The sequence below is a fragment of the Poecilia reticulata genome, chromosome 19 (assembly GCF_904066995.2).
Source record: "Poecilia reticulata chromosome 19, P_reticulata-male-v2, whole genome shotgun sequence".
Taxonomy (NCBI): domain Eukaryota; kingdom Metazoa; phylum Chordata; class Actinopteri; order Cyprinodontiformes; family Poeciliidae; genus Poecilia; species Poecilia reticulata.
The window spans coordinates 11,868,293-11,881,648 of NC_088848.1; the positions used below are offsets into that span (position 1 = coordinate 11,868,293).

The following is a 13,356-nucleotide window of genomic DNA, read 5'->3' on the forward strand; positions in this document are numbered from 1 at the left end:
TGTTCAATGGCAACACTCTCCCATTTCAGGTTTTAAATCCTGATAATATCATGGAAACCATGTGACGAGCCACATGATCACATGTGAAACACTTCCTGACACGTAAGAGATTGAAAGCTTTGCTTGTTTATTAGAGCTGTAAACATTTACAATGTGTTATATGTGCTGATGTCTGGGCAAACATTTAAAGCTTTGGTCAAGTGTAAGAACGCATCTGAACAAAGCAATGACTCGGAAACGCAGCAAAAAGCAATACTTCAGTTTTAGAGATAGAAGCAACACAGAACAAAAAAAGTGCATTTTCCTCACATCTTAAAGCCTCGAGGAAAACGCTGATAAAATTCGTGATCTAAATCCTAAGACTTGTGTTTGACCAGCAAAGAGAACTCGCAGAGCAGCTGAGAACTAGTTCTATTTCCAGTTGTAGACCTGACGGGAATGGGAAAAAAAAAAAAGAAGGTAAGCCCACAACAGAGCTAAAGCAGGAAAATAATCTAAAACAACCAAGGTGTCACCGTTCCCCTATTTGTTCACAGTTTACAGACACTTTGACTGGAAAAATGATATTTGTGCAGCTATGTAAATAATCAGTTGTGTGGCTGCACAGACGAGGGCAAGGCAATAATCTATAAGTTAGAATATTTACTGCTGAATAATAGAAACGCATTTAAAAAATAATAACACTGCATATTAGGAACACCAGCAGTAGGTGGGAAATTCGCAGACAAACATACTTGTATAGATATAACATTTCTAAATACATGTGTTTCATAATAAATCTACGGTTTTCAAAAGGTCTTTAGCTGCATGTTGGCTTAGCTTTTTTTGAAACTGCAAACGTCCTGGATTTTTAGCACGACCGACAGACGCAAAACAAAGCGAGCAGCAGTGCTGCTGCTGAGAGAGGTCACAGGTGAGACGTATCAGAGTTCGCAGACGGATTAGAGGAAACAATGGGTCTGAAACGCCCATCTAAAACCAATTCTGAAAGACATCAAATGTAAGGCACAAAATCATTTGTTTCATTTAAAGAGCCAAAGGCATCAGCTGCAGATAATCACAACTGGACATTGAGGCCTGGGAACACAAAGCCTGGTCTGGTGAATATCTGCCGAGTGTGCAGAAAGGTGTTTGAACAGCGAGAATCCTCCGTGGGCCTCGCTGCCTTGTAGCAACAAGCCAGTCCTGCTGCAGCAGGATGTTGTAAAGAAAGTCTTTTGTTCCAACAGTACAAATATATATTTTTTCTGTTTACTAGCCACAGTCCTCCTGGAGTTTCCCCATCATGTTATTCCCACAGCAGGATGTCATCATAAAGCTTATGAGAGTTTGTCAGCCACCTCCATATATTGTGAAGATAAGAATGAAGAAGTTCAGAGGTCCCAGGTCACAACAATGTGACATTCCTTCAAGTTCTGAGCATTTTGAGTTCTTGTGCTTTTTTTTCTCTCCCTCTCTTTTTTGCGACAAAATTAGCTTAACTGACTACTAAATATCAGTCTCATTCTCTGAGCTCCAGCTTGCCATCTTGGACTCTCCAGCTCCAGCGCTGACATCTGTCAGGAGCAGGAACGCAGCGGAACCACGATCCCGATTCACTGATCTCTTCCTCGAAGGACACCGTCTTTCTGTCCAGAGTCTCCAAAGTGAAGGTTTTCGCTGAGATCTGAGAGTCACATGGGAGGATTTGTGAGGATCGAGGGCAAGCTGAGGCGTCAACAGCTCAACAACCTGGAAACATAAGCTGTACTCCGAGAGCATCTTCCAGTTGGACGCAGAACTAATCAAGCCTCATTAGTTGGAAGAATTTGAAACTGTTCAGGTGTTAGCAATAAATAAATGACAATTTTATTCAAATTAAACAATAAATCCTCCTTTAATTGACAAGCTGCTTTCTTAAAATTATACAACCCCCTGAATAAAACTGAACACACATCGTTATGTTGATGTTTCATTCCATGCTAGAAATATGTTTCAGTCAATAAAAGAGATCATAAACACTGGACAGACAGCAAAAGACGTACAGTCAGACTTGCTGGCAGCACACTGAGCTTTCAAGTTTTCACACTACAAGACAGATATTAAATTTCTGAAGGCCGCCATGACAAACCTCCAAGATTTGCACCACTACTCACCTGAAAGCACAAGAATAATCAGCTCCAATCTGATCATATCTATATGAATTCGCCAGAGACTCTCATATGAACATATGCTGAGATGATGTTGAACCTCTCAGCATATGTTCATACCTGAAACAGCAGGTTCATACCTGATCACTGATCCCAATGGCAACATGACCCACTTTGACTTTCCGCCGTTCTTTGATCCTAAAACACTTCCCTTGAAGGTCCTCTATCCAGATGTCAACACCTGGAATTTGTCAGAGTTTTTTTTTTTATTTTTTCTTTTAAATTCAATCAACCAGTTCAATAGTGTGCAAATATAGTGAAGGACTTTTACAGTGAAGTTACCCTCAAAGCATCGTGGCGATGTTTGATCGGCTGAAGGTATCCACACCAACTGTCCACCGGAGTGACTGTTGCAGGAAGAAAACACTCCAGAACTGAGGTCATCAGATGAATGTTCTGAGTCCTTAAATATACAAAAATATTCTTAAAAATGGCCTTAGTGGCGACTTCTTCGCCGTCTGCTATAAGTATGACTTTGTGCACCTCATCTATCTGCGACGTGTCCGAGCAGCTGAAGCAAGACGGAGGTTCATCTCGAGGTTCTGGGGATGGAGTCTGGACTGTGGTCCCTATAGGAACATCTGAAAAGAACATTTTACAGTGAAAAGAACATTTTACAGTGAGGAGTTAAGAGTTGAAACCAGGAGTTATTCTTCATCTTTCTTAGGGAAGACAGGGTTAGATATTATGACTGAATACAGTAAATATGTATTTTATTTTTATAACTAATTTAGACTCTGAAGTAGTAAAACATCCCATTCAGCACTTGAAAAGGTGATACATATGGTTGTATAACAATACAACATTGGAAAACATTGTTAAACTGAGTTGTTGTTTTACACATGATCTCAACCTCCTACTACATTGTTTAATGAACAGCTGTGGGGTGTCAAATTAAATTTAGAAAACCACAGTTTTGAATAATCTGTCCAATGAGAATATTTTTTTACTATACTCCCATCCGAATACTATAATACAGACTTAATCAAACTTTCAACATTGCTGTCACTGTTTGGGACGCTTTCTTTGGCCAAATATCTGCTCAAGAAGTCAAATGTTTTGCCATTCTTGACAAATTATTAACAGATGTTTCTATGCTCACCATCTCTGAGATATTCCAGCTCCTCTTCTGAACCCCATGGAGCTTCATCTGTATGCAGGCCTCTCTGCAGCAAAGGGAAAAAGCCTTTGAGCGTACGTAGATACTCAGTGGAGCCAGAGGAATCCCACTCTTCATCCTCCTCCTCCCAGTCTCCCTCATAGTCCTTATCGGTTTTCAGCCACTTCTCCTGAATGCACTCCTCTTCCACAGCCATGTATATGTCCACCTCTGACTCAGAGCCGGTCTCCAACTCCTCGTCGTAATAATCATCTCGCAGGGATTTCGGATGGGAGTTCCACTCCCCTGTTATGACATCTGTCTCTGCGATGTCACCCGTCCACTCAGCCGTGTCCTCGTCCACTGCTACAGTCCTCCAAGGGCTCACCCAAAACACAACTGGGTCTGAGGAAGTGGCTTGGGATGATGATGAGGAGGAGGAGGATGATGATGATGGTTCTTTGGGGGGAAAGAGTCTGTCTTCCAGTTGGCCACGATGCAACTTCTCACAGGCGGCTTTGATGGAGGAAGAGCTCAAACCTCCAACTGTATGTAAAAAATATTGTTATAAAGTTAAGGTTGCTTTCAACCAGTTACTGATCTGATTACTTGAACATTTAGTGTTACTAACCAAAGCCTAGTATAGGTTTAACATTACCAAATGCTAAGTAGCCAGTTTACAAAGGTAAAATCTAAGAATAGAATGGGTAAGCGCTACAACCTAACTAATCCCAAACTATCAGATAGACAATGATTAAAGCTAACAGCTACTTTGAATCAAGCTAACCATTACCCAGAAGAATAACAAAATTTACTATCAATTATGATTAGGGCTGTAGTGATACAATAATCTTACGATATGGTACACGATATTCTGCTCACGCTACGATATATATTGCGATATTCAGCAAACGATACAATTCAATACACTTTTGGGATTTTCTAAATGATTTTAGAGGGACAGAGTGATTTTGGTGACATTTTGTGCCTGTTACAGAGTTGGATTTAATTAATTTTACTGAAAACTGATTAAAAGCACCAACTACACAATACCTGGCTCTGGTTGGACAATGTCACAAACTTAAAGTCGACAGCTGGACAAAATGAATCAAAGAAGTACTGAGAAAACATGTTTCTTTTAATTGAAACAGTACAAACTGTAGCTTACATGCATTTGTAAAGTAAATAAAGTGCACCAAGTACCCTGCTCTGAATAGTCTGATACCTTTTTAACCTTGACATTAAACATCTGAAGGAATCACTCTTAGACTGATGACCTAATCACTCTCCCGGCGAAGCAAGCAGTGAGTGAGCAAGGTGACAGTTGGATGTTACAATACTTGTGGATGAATATCGTTTTTTTTTCTAGGAAAGAAAATATCTTTATATATCGCAAAATCGATATTATTACACAGCCCTAATTATGATACCAGCAACTTTGAGTTAAGCTAACAGGCACCCAGAACAGCTACTCAGAGTTAAGATATTTTTCTCAGAATCAATCTCACAGTGACTCAATAAACTACTCCAAGTCGAGCTAACAGTCAAAGTCAAACTTTGATAGAATCCCATCCATCATAATGTTACAATGTAACGTGTGAACCTGCTCTGAGGGCTTTGGTAGTTTTTCTCCTGAGGTCCTTGGCCGACGCTCGTCTGTCCGGGTCCTTCCGCAGTCCAGCCCTAAACACGTTGGCTGTGAAGTTGTTACAGTCGGACGGCACCTCCCACAAAGGTGGAGGCTCGTTGACAATCTGTGACAAAAACACAACAAGAACCACGATTATTGATTTTCGTCGATGTTTGTCCAGTCCAGTTTGAAAGTAACTCTAAAGAAGACATTCTGACCTGGAGACACAGTGGATGCGAATAGTAGCGCGTCCACGGCTGGCACCCATTGAGCATATGCAGCAGCATACAACAGCTGCTCCACACATCTGCCTTGGAGCACACTTGATCTCCTCGAGCCACCTCCGGGGCCATGTGAGTCTCTGTGCCAGGAAAGGCTGTTCCTGCAAATACAAAAAAAAACAACAAAACAAAACAAGAACTGAAGTTATATTTCAGAATTAATATTTATCGATTTAATGTGAATTTATACTACCATACATTTCTTTTATTGACACTGCATTGACTCCAAAATAAAATACGTTTGACTTTTTTTTTTCCTATTGCACATGAAAATAGTATGACGTGCACACTGACTTATAATGAAATATTAAATATATTTAACCAACGCAATAAGGGAACAAGGTTTATTTATTTATTTATTTATTTTGGTTGAGGTTTGCTCCAAATGTTTGTAGTAAACTTAGGAAAGAGATTACTCCCTGACACAAAGAGACCAGTCATTTTTTTAGATGAAACAATTGCAAAATGTGTTCAGACAAGTTCATATTTTCTGTTTCTTTTTCCCTGATTGACACCACAGTAGTGAAAGTAAAACGTACTGAGAGGAAGTTGCTTTGGGTGTGTTTCCACTGCAGAACCCATGGATAACCAGGCAAAAAACACTAAAACCACCACAGGAAATAGCCAAAAATTAGCCAAAAAACAGAGAGAAAGGTTTTGGAAAGTCCCTGAACTGAAGTTGGAGCTTTATATATTTGATGTATATGTGATGATTATTATTCTTGATCATTTGTTTATGACATTTGACTAAATGTAATGTCAGTTGTTTGTTTCACAGTTGACATGTGGAAACGTACAATGTAATTGTAATCATAAAATTGCACAAATGTAGCTGCGAATTGAGATAAGATATCGAAATACTTTCTGCACAATTCTGCAAAACATGATCATATTTGAAGAGTATGTATAGTAAATTGAAAGTCACCATTTTTCCGACTCTTTCTTTCAATCTTTTATTGTTTATGCCAGCAGTGCTCTAGTCTAGACCACTTCAGCAATGCAAATTTGCATCTCAGCTTTCTGCAGACGTTTCAGCGTCAGCTCACCTCTAACTGCTTTAGTGCTCCGTCTGTTGTCATCCAACATCTCTGAGAGACCAAAGTCACAGAGGAACGTGTCTCTGCAGTCTGCAGACAGCAGCACATTGTCAGCTGGAATAAAATCAACACACGGGATTCAGTGTGGCAGCCCGTTTGCATTAGGCACTCTTTGTGATACATTGACTCAGGAACAGGAGGCTGTCGGTGACGGTCAGAGTAATGGGTACACAGAGGTTTCCTGCTGCTGCAGAAGTGACATTTCAAGCCATAATCTCCTGAAATAAATCACAAACGTGTGGTTTCACTTTATCCGTTCTCATCTTCAACTACACCGTGAAAGTGAAAACCGTGAAATCCTCTCAGGAGGGATTACTAAGGGCTAGGGGAGAGGTGTCTACCAGCTTTATTGTTGATAACCTTCAGTCTCTTGTCACCACAGAAAGTGAAGGATCACTGGTCACACGATAAAGATAGTTGCTGTTGTTATATCTCGTTTTCAGAAATAACAGTTTCGACTATGCTGATACTGACTGATTCCTTGCGTTGATCCTTACTAAAGCCGTCACTGAAAAATGATGAACCGCTCTTATTAATGCCGAGATGTATTCTCCCCATCAGGATTTTTGATTTCCAATTCTTCTCGTGATTTTAAAACCAATAAAAAATACATCAAAACCTTCAGCTGCATCATAAACGAAGAAAAATACATTACAAACAATAGCATCTTGGCTGTTTTGGGATTTTTGCTGAAGAAGAAGGAAAACTCCATAAATCGGCCCTATTTAGTTGTTGAGTTTTCTGTTTATATTTTCAAAATATTGATCTATAAAGACAAGTTATTCTGGATTTGTTTCTGTGAGATGAAGACCAACTCAAACTAAATTAAATAGCTTTTACCTCTGGATGTAAGGTCTGAACGCTGGCAATGGTAAGGTGATTAAAACAATAAAAAATAAAAAAATAAAAAAAAAAAATATATATATATATATATATATATATATAAATTTCCTGCCCAAAAATATCACCCTTGATTCAATAAATTCATAGATTATGTTTTTTGAGACTTTTACGGAAACGCACCTTTGACATCCAGGTGAACCACCTTTTTGTGGTGCAGGTGCTCAAGAGCCCCCAGTGTCTGATGAAGGTAATGCAGGGCTAAATCTTCGGGGAGGCAGGTCATCTCCTTTAGAAGCTGGGTCAAGCAAGCTGGAAAAGTTTGGCAAGTCGTGTTCATTCTTTCCGACAAAAGCACTTTTGAACAGATCTTAGTTCAGCTTACCTGGTTTTAGGTCCATGAAGAGTATGACGTTCAGCCCATCTCTCACCGCTCCAAACAGCTCCACAACTCGAGGGGAGCTGAGGGCGCTCCATGTCTTCACCTCCTCACTGCTGAAGTGACTCAGGGGAATCTGATTGGACCACAACATGGACAAGTGTCAGCTTTGTAGCCAATCCAAAAGACTTGGTGGAGTTTGACTCTCGGGTTGATTTCTGTTCTGACCCTTTTGGCAGCGCATTTAAAGCCACTGCTTTTGTCCCGAACACAAAACACGTCGCCGTACGAGCCGTTCTGGATGTGGTGAAGAACAAAGTACTCCTCTCCCTCTCTGTACTGAAAGCTGTTGGGGTGTAGGAGCTAAAAGAAGAAACAAAAATAGAAATGTTAAGTACCAAAACTACAAGAGAACCATGCTCGCTGCATGTAGTGCATATTTTTGGACGGTTATTTTGAAAGGTAATGTAACAATAATTTGAAGGTTGTTTTTCAAAACGTATAGTTAGTATAATTGAAACCTAAGCAACTGTGTGCAGAAAGTATGTAATAAAAGTATTTTATTTTCTGTCTGGAGGTTCCTAAATAGTGTGAGTTCCTAATTAATTCTGTCTCCCTTCAGTCAAAAAGAAGCTAAACTAGAGGAAAGCTTTTAGCTTAAGCTTGTCAGATGCATCTTACAAGCCTCAGACACGATTGATTACTAACCAGTCAATTTATGGTTTTTCAAGGAAGATATGTCATTTATAAAAAATCCCTTTTCTGACTCAATGGGAACATCAATATAATATGTGGCTGATTATGTAATGTGAGAAATTACAGTGTGTCTGGATATTGTTTAAACAGAAAAGAGGTTGTTCATAAAAAAAGAACCTTTTCTTAGAGAGAAAGTGTCCTGTCTTTTTCGAAAGACACATATAATCATTACTTCTGTTTTTGGTGGCCTTTGAGTTATGGATTGATGTCTGTGTTTGGGATTTCAAACAAAAATGTCCTTTCTTGTTGTCAGTGTTCTGGTCAATGCTTTTTTTTTTTTTTTTAGCTCACTTCTTTCTCTCATGTTTATATATTTTTTGTACATATTTTTATGTAATGTTGGACATGGAAGTAAATCTAACTGTCATGAAACTAGAAAGGTTAAAATATTGAACTACAACGTGGCGATTCTTGAGTAACAAGGTTTTTTTAAACTGTGCAACTATTTTGTTCTGTCATGTCAATAGTGACGTAATGAAAAAGAAACTAATAAATGTATATCTTACATGATGGAATATAAGTCCTTCATTGGCAGGTTTGGTGGTGGTCCAGGTATCCAGAATCTGTTTTATTGAGTTGTTAATGAAAGTTGAAATGAAGAGTTTTGGTATCTGCATCACTCTGCCTTTCAGCTCATCAAACTCCGAGTCACTCTCGTTAAACGTGAAAGTCGCCTGAGACGAGTCTGAAATTCCCTGCGAGCTTTCCAGAAACTCCGAGGAGTCAGAGTCCCAATTCGAGCGAAAACCAGAGACGTGCATCAAGTCAGAGGTCGGATCAGAAATGCTTGATTCTAATCCAGGCTGATCAGATTCACCGCAGCGAGATGAGTCTGACTCGCTCTCGTGACTGAAAGCAGATTCACAGTCACAGTCTGAGCCGTCTCTGTCATCAGAGCCGGACAAGTCGTCCGTCTGTCCAGACACGCGGGAGTCCGGCAGGCGGCAGGAGTCGGTGAACTGAGGAGGCGGTGGTATGATCCCAGTCGTCTTCAGCCAGTCGATCTCCTGCACCCACAAACCCTGGATGACCGGAGGCTCCCCTCCCTCCTCCTGCCTCTTCGGTCGGCTTCGAGTCTTCCTGCGCTGTTTCCTGTGGAGGTGTGGATGAAACGCTTCATCCAAATCTTCATCTTCTGTGTCGGATATTAAGGCAGCATCCTCACTAAAAGATCTGAAGACAAGAGGAAACATGCATCACTTGTTTAAGATTACATTTTTTGATTCTTCCAATACTGCAGTATATTTTCATCTGCAAATCAGGTTCTCTCTCTGGCACATTAAAGAGATTGGTGGCATTTAAATATCAAACAAAAACTTTAGAACATCTTCCAGATTTTTTTTTTTTATGCATCTTTTTTCTCTTTGGTTTACTGTTGCAATTCATAGGTCATTTATATCAGACAGCTAAAAATATCAGACTATTTGGAAAGGCGCAAAAAAATTAAACCAAACAGCTGGTTTGCTCTTCTGTTGATTTTACTAAAATTGATGGACGTCTTCAAGTCTACATGGGATTTTTTATTTTTTTTTACCTGAATGTCTCATCTTTCAACTTGTAAAGGTTTAATTTCAACAACATTTTGAAATTAAACTGTGATGTCATCAGTGGCGAACCTCAGAAACCTGGTGGGAGGTTTTTTTTCTCCCCAGAGCAGGTCAGAGGGCGTGCATACCTGCGCTTCTGGAGGAGGTGAGATCGCGGGCAGGGATTCTGAGTGTTGGACGGGCTGAACTCTTGAAAGTCCTCTCCTAAAAACAGAAAACGTTGTTTGGCTTTTTGCATGTTTATATAAGCGTACACGAGTCATTTCACCGCGTCCTAACTTAAAGCTTAATTGAAGCAAAAGATTAGCAGCCGTGGGTGTCAGACAAATTGTCAGCAGTTCTAGTTTTAGCTTTTTGTGGTGAGACGACTGAAATATTCAATGGAGAATAAAACATCAGTTGAGGACATTAATCCATAAAAGAGTCAAAGAGGAGGCCGACTCCTTCTTGGACATTTTAATTAATAGCTGTAATAATCTTCTAGCATAGAACTCACTCTAAAAATTTACGAACACAAAGAGCCTGTTTAATATAATGTCACAGCATTTTAGTTGGATTTCAAACTGGACTTTGACTTGGCCGCTCCAAAACCTTGTTTATCTTGTTTTCTTTAGTCACACAGAGGTCGACTTCTTTGCGACCATCGTCCTGCTTTTTGAAACTGACGGAGGAGTTCATGGTATCAACAATTACTGCAAGTCATCTAGGTCCGGGAGCAGATGCAACAAGATGTACACGTTTCAAAATGTTCCACTTTTATCTCGTCGGTCAAAAGAATAATTTCCCAAAATGTCCCTTTGTGACCAAATGGATTTGTCATCTTAGAGAAGTTTTGTTTGGCCTTCCATTCCAGGGAAGGTTTCCCCACTATTCCATGTCTTCTCAATCAAAATGCCTCAGAAACACATAGAAAGCGACTCTGTCCAGATTGGTGTACATGAGTGACTTTTGTTATTATCTATTCTTTAAATTCTTTCTATTGGTGGATATTGTGTTGCTGTCTGATATTTGTCAACTGGCTTCATGTTGACATAAAGGTTCCATTCGGGTGATTTCTTCATTTGACAGGTTTGGCCGTAATCAGTACTGGGTGTGGCTTGTACAAAAAAAAAAAAAAAAAAAATCAGAATTTATTCATTATCAAATAAGTTGAGCAATATTTCACATAAAGTCAGGTTGGTTTGGATAGCTTTTATCACTTAAATAGTGCCACTAAGTGAAAACTGCTGTTTCTGTTATCCTTGTCTGAAATTAAAAATCTTTCTGCTGATCTGAAGCATTGGTGTTTCTATGTTCTTACTCTCAGCTTGTGCCACTATGGACACACGAGGAATCCCCTCCAGGTCATTTGTTATCACGTGTTTGGCGGTGCCGTGCTGCATCACACGGGTCAGATGTGGACCGATGGCCTGAACCAGTGACTCCGCTTCTTCCTCGCATCCTTGGCTGCTCTCTTCTTTGCCCAGAAAAGAGACCTCAGAGCCACCGGTAACAATGGTGAATGGTGTGTTGGAGTTCAATATCCTGGGAATGGCCATCTCTCTGTAACAGTCAGAACGCATTTACAAAGTGAAAACTAGAGGAAATTGGAGAAAATTTTAATTTTTAATTTTTATTAGATCAGACTAGACTAATATTAATATCTCTGCATTCAGATTTCACGTTTTAATCCCTAAATGTTGATGTCTAATCTCTCCTTTTTTTCCTCTGGACATGAGGTTTAATGTGTAAGAATGGCCTCGCTTCAGATGTACAGATAATCCATTATCAGATAAATCTACCCAAAGAACATAATTCCAGAAGTCTTAAGTCTGAACATTGTTTTTTTTTTGTTGATGTTCTATTTGCACACATTAAAGACAGCCTGCTGTGTCCTGTGATGACCTCTTAGAGTTTTTGGAGATTTCTTTGTAACATCCTGATTTTAGGGTGAACTCGCTTGGATCCCCAGATCTGGGCATGATGTCAGTTGTTTTGACACCTGAACATTTATTAAGCTTTTGTATTTTTTTTTTCTCTTTTTTTCCCTCCCCAATTGTGTTTTACTACAGTGATTTTAGGTTGTGATATCTTTGAGAAAATTGAACGTTTTTGTAAAATGCAAGTAGGAAAAAAAAAACACCTGGTTACTCCACTGGGTCCTGTTTAATAAGCAAACATTTTTCTGGTTTGACATTAAGGTTATTGAATTCCCACAATATCTCGCCCCCTCATCATTTAGTCATAATAGAGACAGATTTGCAATTGGCCGGCGCTTTAATGTTGTGGTATGCGGGGCGTGAATGAACGGACACCGGTCAGATTGGGTATAAATAGCTCCTAGAGGCAGCTACATGCCTTCCACCAGGCCATCCAGCTGTCAGAGTCTCTCTTCCTGAGCGCTCACCATGTCGACAGCAAACACAGACAGATCAAAACACACACGCACACACACACACACACTTCCCTCTCATAAAAGAGTGCTGATGCGGAGGGCACATGGGTGGCTGCAGTTTGATCAAATCAGAGTGTCAAACAGGTGGAGATCAACAGGTGTGTGGCTTGACCTGACAATAAACTCCACAGCTGAGATAATACGGATTAAATAAATTCTCTAGGAAATACAAAGAACCAAAGCAGCTTCAAAAACATTTCGAATTCCGTTTGAAATAATTTTTAACTGATCTAAACAGAGAAATGTACGTTACCTCAGAATAAAAGTCAGGTTGTTGCAGATTTCAGGTCAAATCCAATGAGTCAAAAAGACTTCTCAGTCTAAGTTTGTCCTGTGTCAAGTGTATAAGAGCTTCCTGAGAGTAACCTACCGGCTTTCTGCCCACGCAGGTCCTTCTGATTGGTCCTCCATGTGTTTGACTTATGAGTACCTACTGACCCCCCCACCCCACCTCTCCCCACACACATACACACCAACACACACACACACTCATATCAACACAGCAGTTTCCAAATGCTCCGGATTGAATCTGCATATGCCCTCAGTAGCACTTGGAGCATGCTTGGTATGTTGTTTCTGTCAGAGGAGGGAAAGTAGCTCAGATCATTCACTTGAAAACAAATTTAAACTTATTCTCACCTGATTTCACACCATTGTCATAAAAAAAAAAAAAAAAAAAGCTAAACGCTTGTACCCTTAGTTTACTACTAAAATTGAGATATTCAACCTTATATCGATTCATATTTCGGAACAAGTTTTAGGAAAACATGAATTCAGTTTTCTTCCATAGTGAATTTTATCTCAGATTGAGAAAACATTATAAGATCTCCTTGTTTCTATGCTCCAAAATCGCATGCCTAAAAATCTCAGTTTGAAAAAGTCACAATTGGATGCAAAACAAAGATAAATTACAGAAAACGTCTTTCAATATTTCAAATTTTAATTATAGACTGTTGGGTTTTATTTTAACGTAAAATATGTGTAACCACAAATTTCTTTTCTATAGCCCATGAGCACAATAGAAATATAAAGTTTAGGATAAATTGCACTTGTAGCTGCAATTGTAAAAACCATCATGAAAACTAGTAAAGGTCCTACAAACAC

General features: G+C 39.5%; 1 protein-coding gene across 2 annotated transcripts; it reads right to left on the reverse strand.

Annotated features, from left to right (window-relative positions):
* Positions 1 to 106: 106 nt before the first annotated feature.
* On the reverse strand, positions 107 to 12,918 carry map3k14b (mitogen-activated protein kinase kinase kinase 14b). Of its 2 annotated transcripts, none has more exons than XM_008437201.3 (15): positions 12,506 to 12,918; positions 11,119 to 11,360; positions 9,947 to 10,022; positions 8,778 to 9,444; positions 7,744 to 7,878; positions 7,522 to 7,651; positions 7,320 to 7,448; positions 6,246 to 6,326; positions 5,137 to 5,300; positions 4,892 to 5,042; positions 3,292 to 3,834; positions 2,673 to 2,770; positions 2,472 to 2,592; positions 2,270 to 2,370; positions 107 to 1,666 (listed from the first exon to the last, which is right to left on the reverse strand). In XM_008437201.3, exons 2-15 carry the CDS (start codon positions 11,354 to 11,356, stop codon positions 1,502 to 1,504), a joined length of 2,799 nt encoding a protein of 932 aa, XP_008435423.1. In that variant the 5' UTR covers positions 11,357 to 11,360; positions 12,506 to 12,918; the 3' UTR covers positions 107 to 1,501. The 2 variants fall into 2 exon arrangements, with proteins under 2 accessions (XP_008435423.1, XP_008435422.1); XM_008437200.3 differs by having other exon boundaries at positions 6,246 to 6,350; positions 12,506 to 12,917.
* Between the last annotated feature and the right edge of the window lie 438 nt (positions 12,919 to 13,356).

Bases quoted from the DNA above. Each gene is read 5' to 3' on its own strand.
- map3k14b (XM_008437200.3), bottom strand. From the start codon at position 11,356: ATGGCCATTCCCAGGATATTGAACTCCAACACACCATTCACCATTGTT. The intron at 10,023-11,118 runs GTAAGAACATAG...TTCTGTTTTTAG, and splicing joins CATAGTGGCACAAGCTGAGA to GAGAGGACTTTCAAGAGTTC. The intron at 6,351-7,319 runs GTGCGTTTCCGT...ATTTTATTCCAG, and splicing joins GGTTCACCTGGATGTCAAAG to CTGACAATGTGCTGCTGTCT.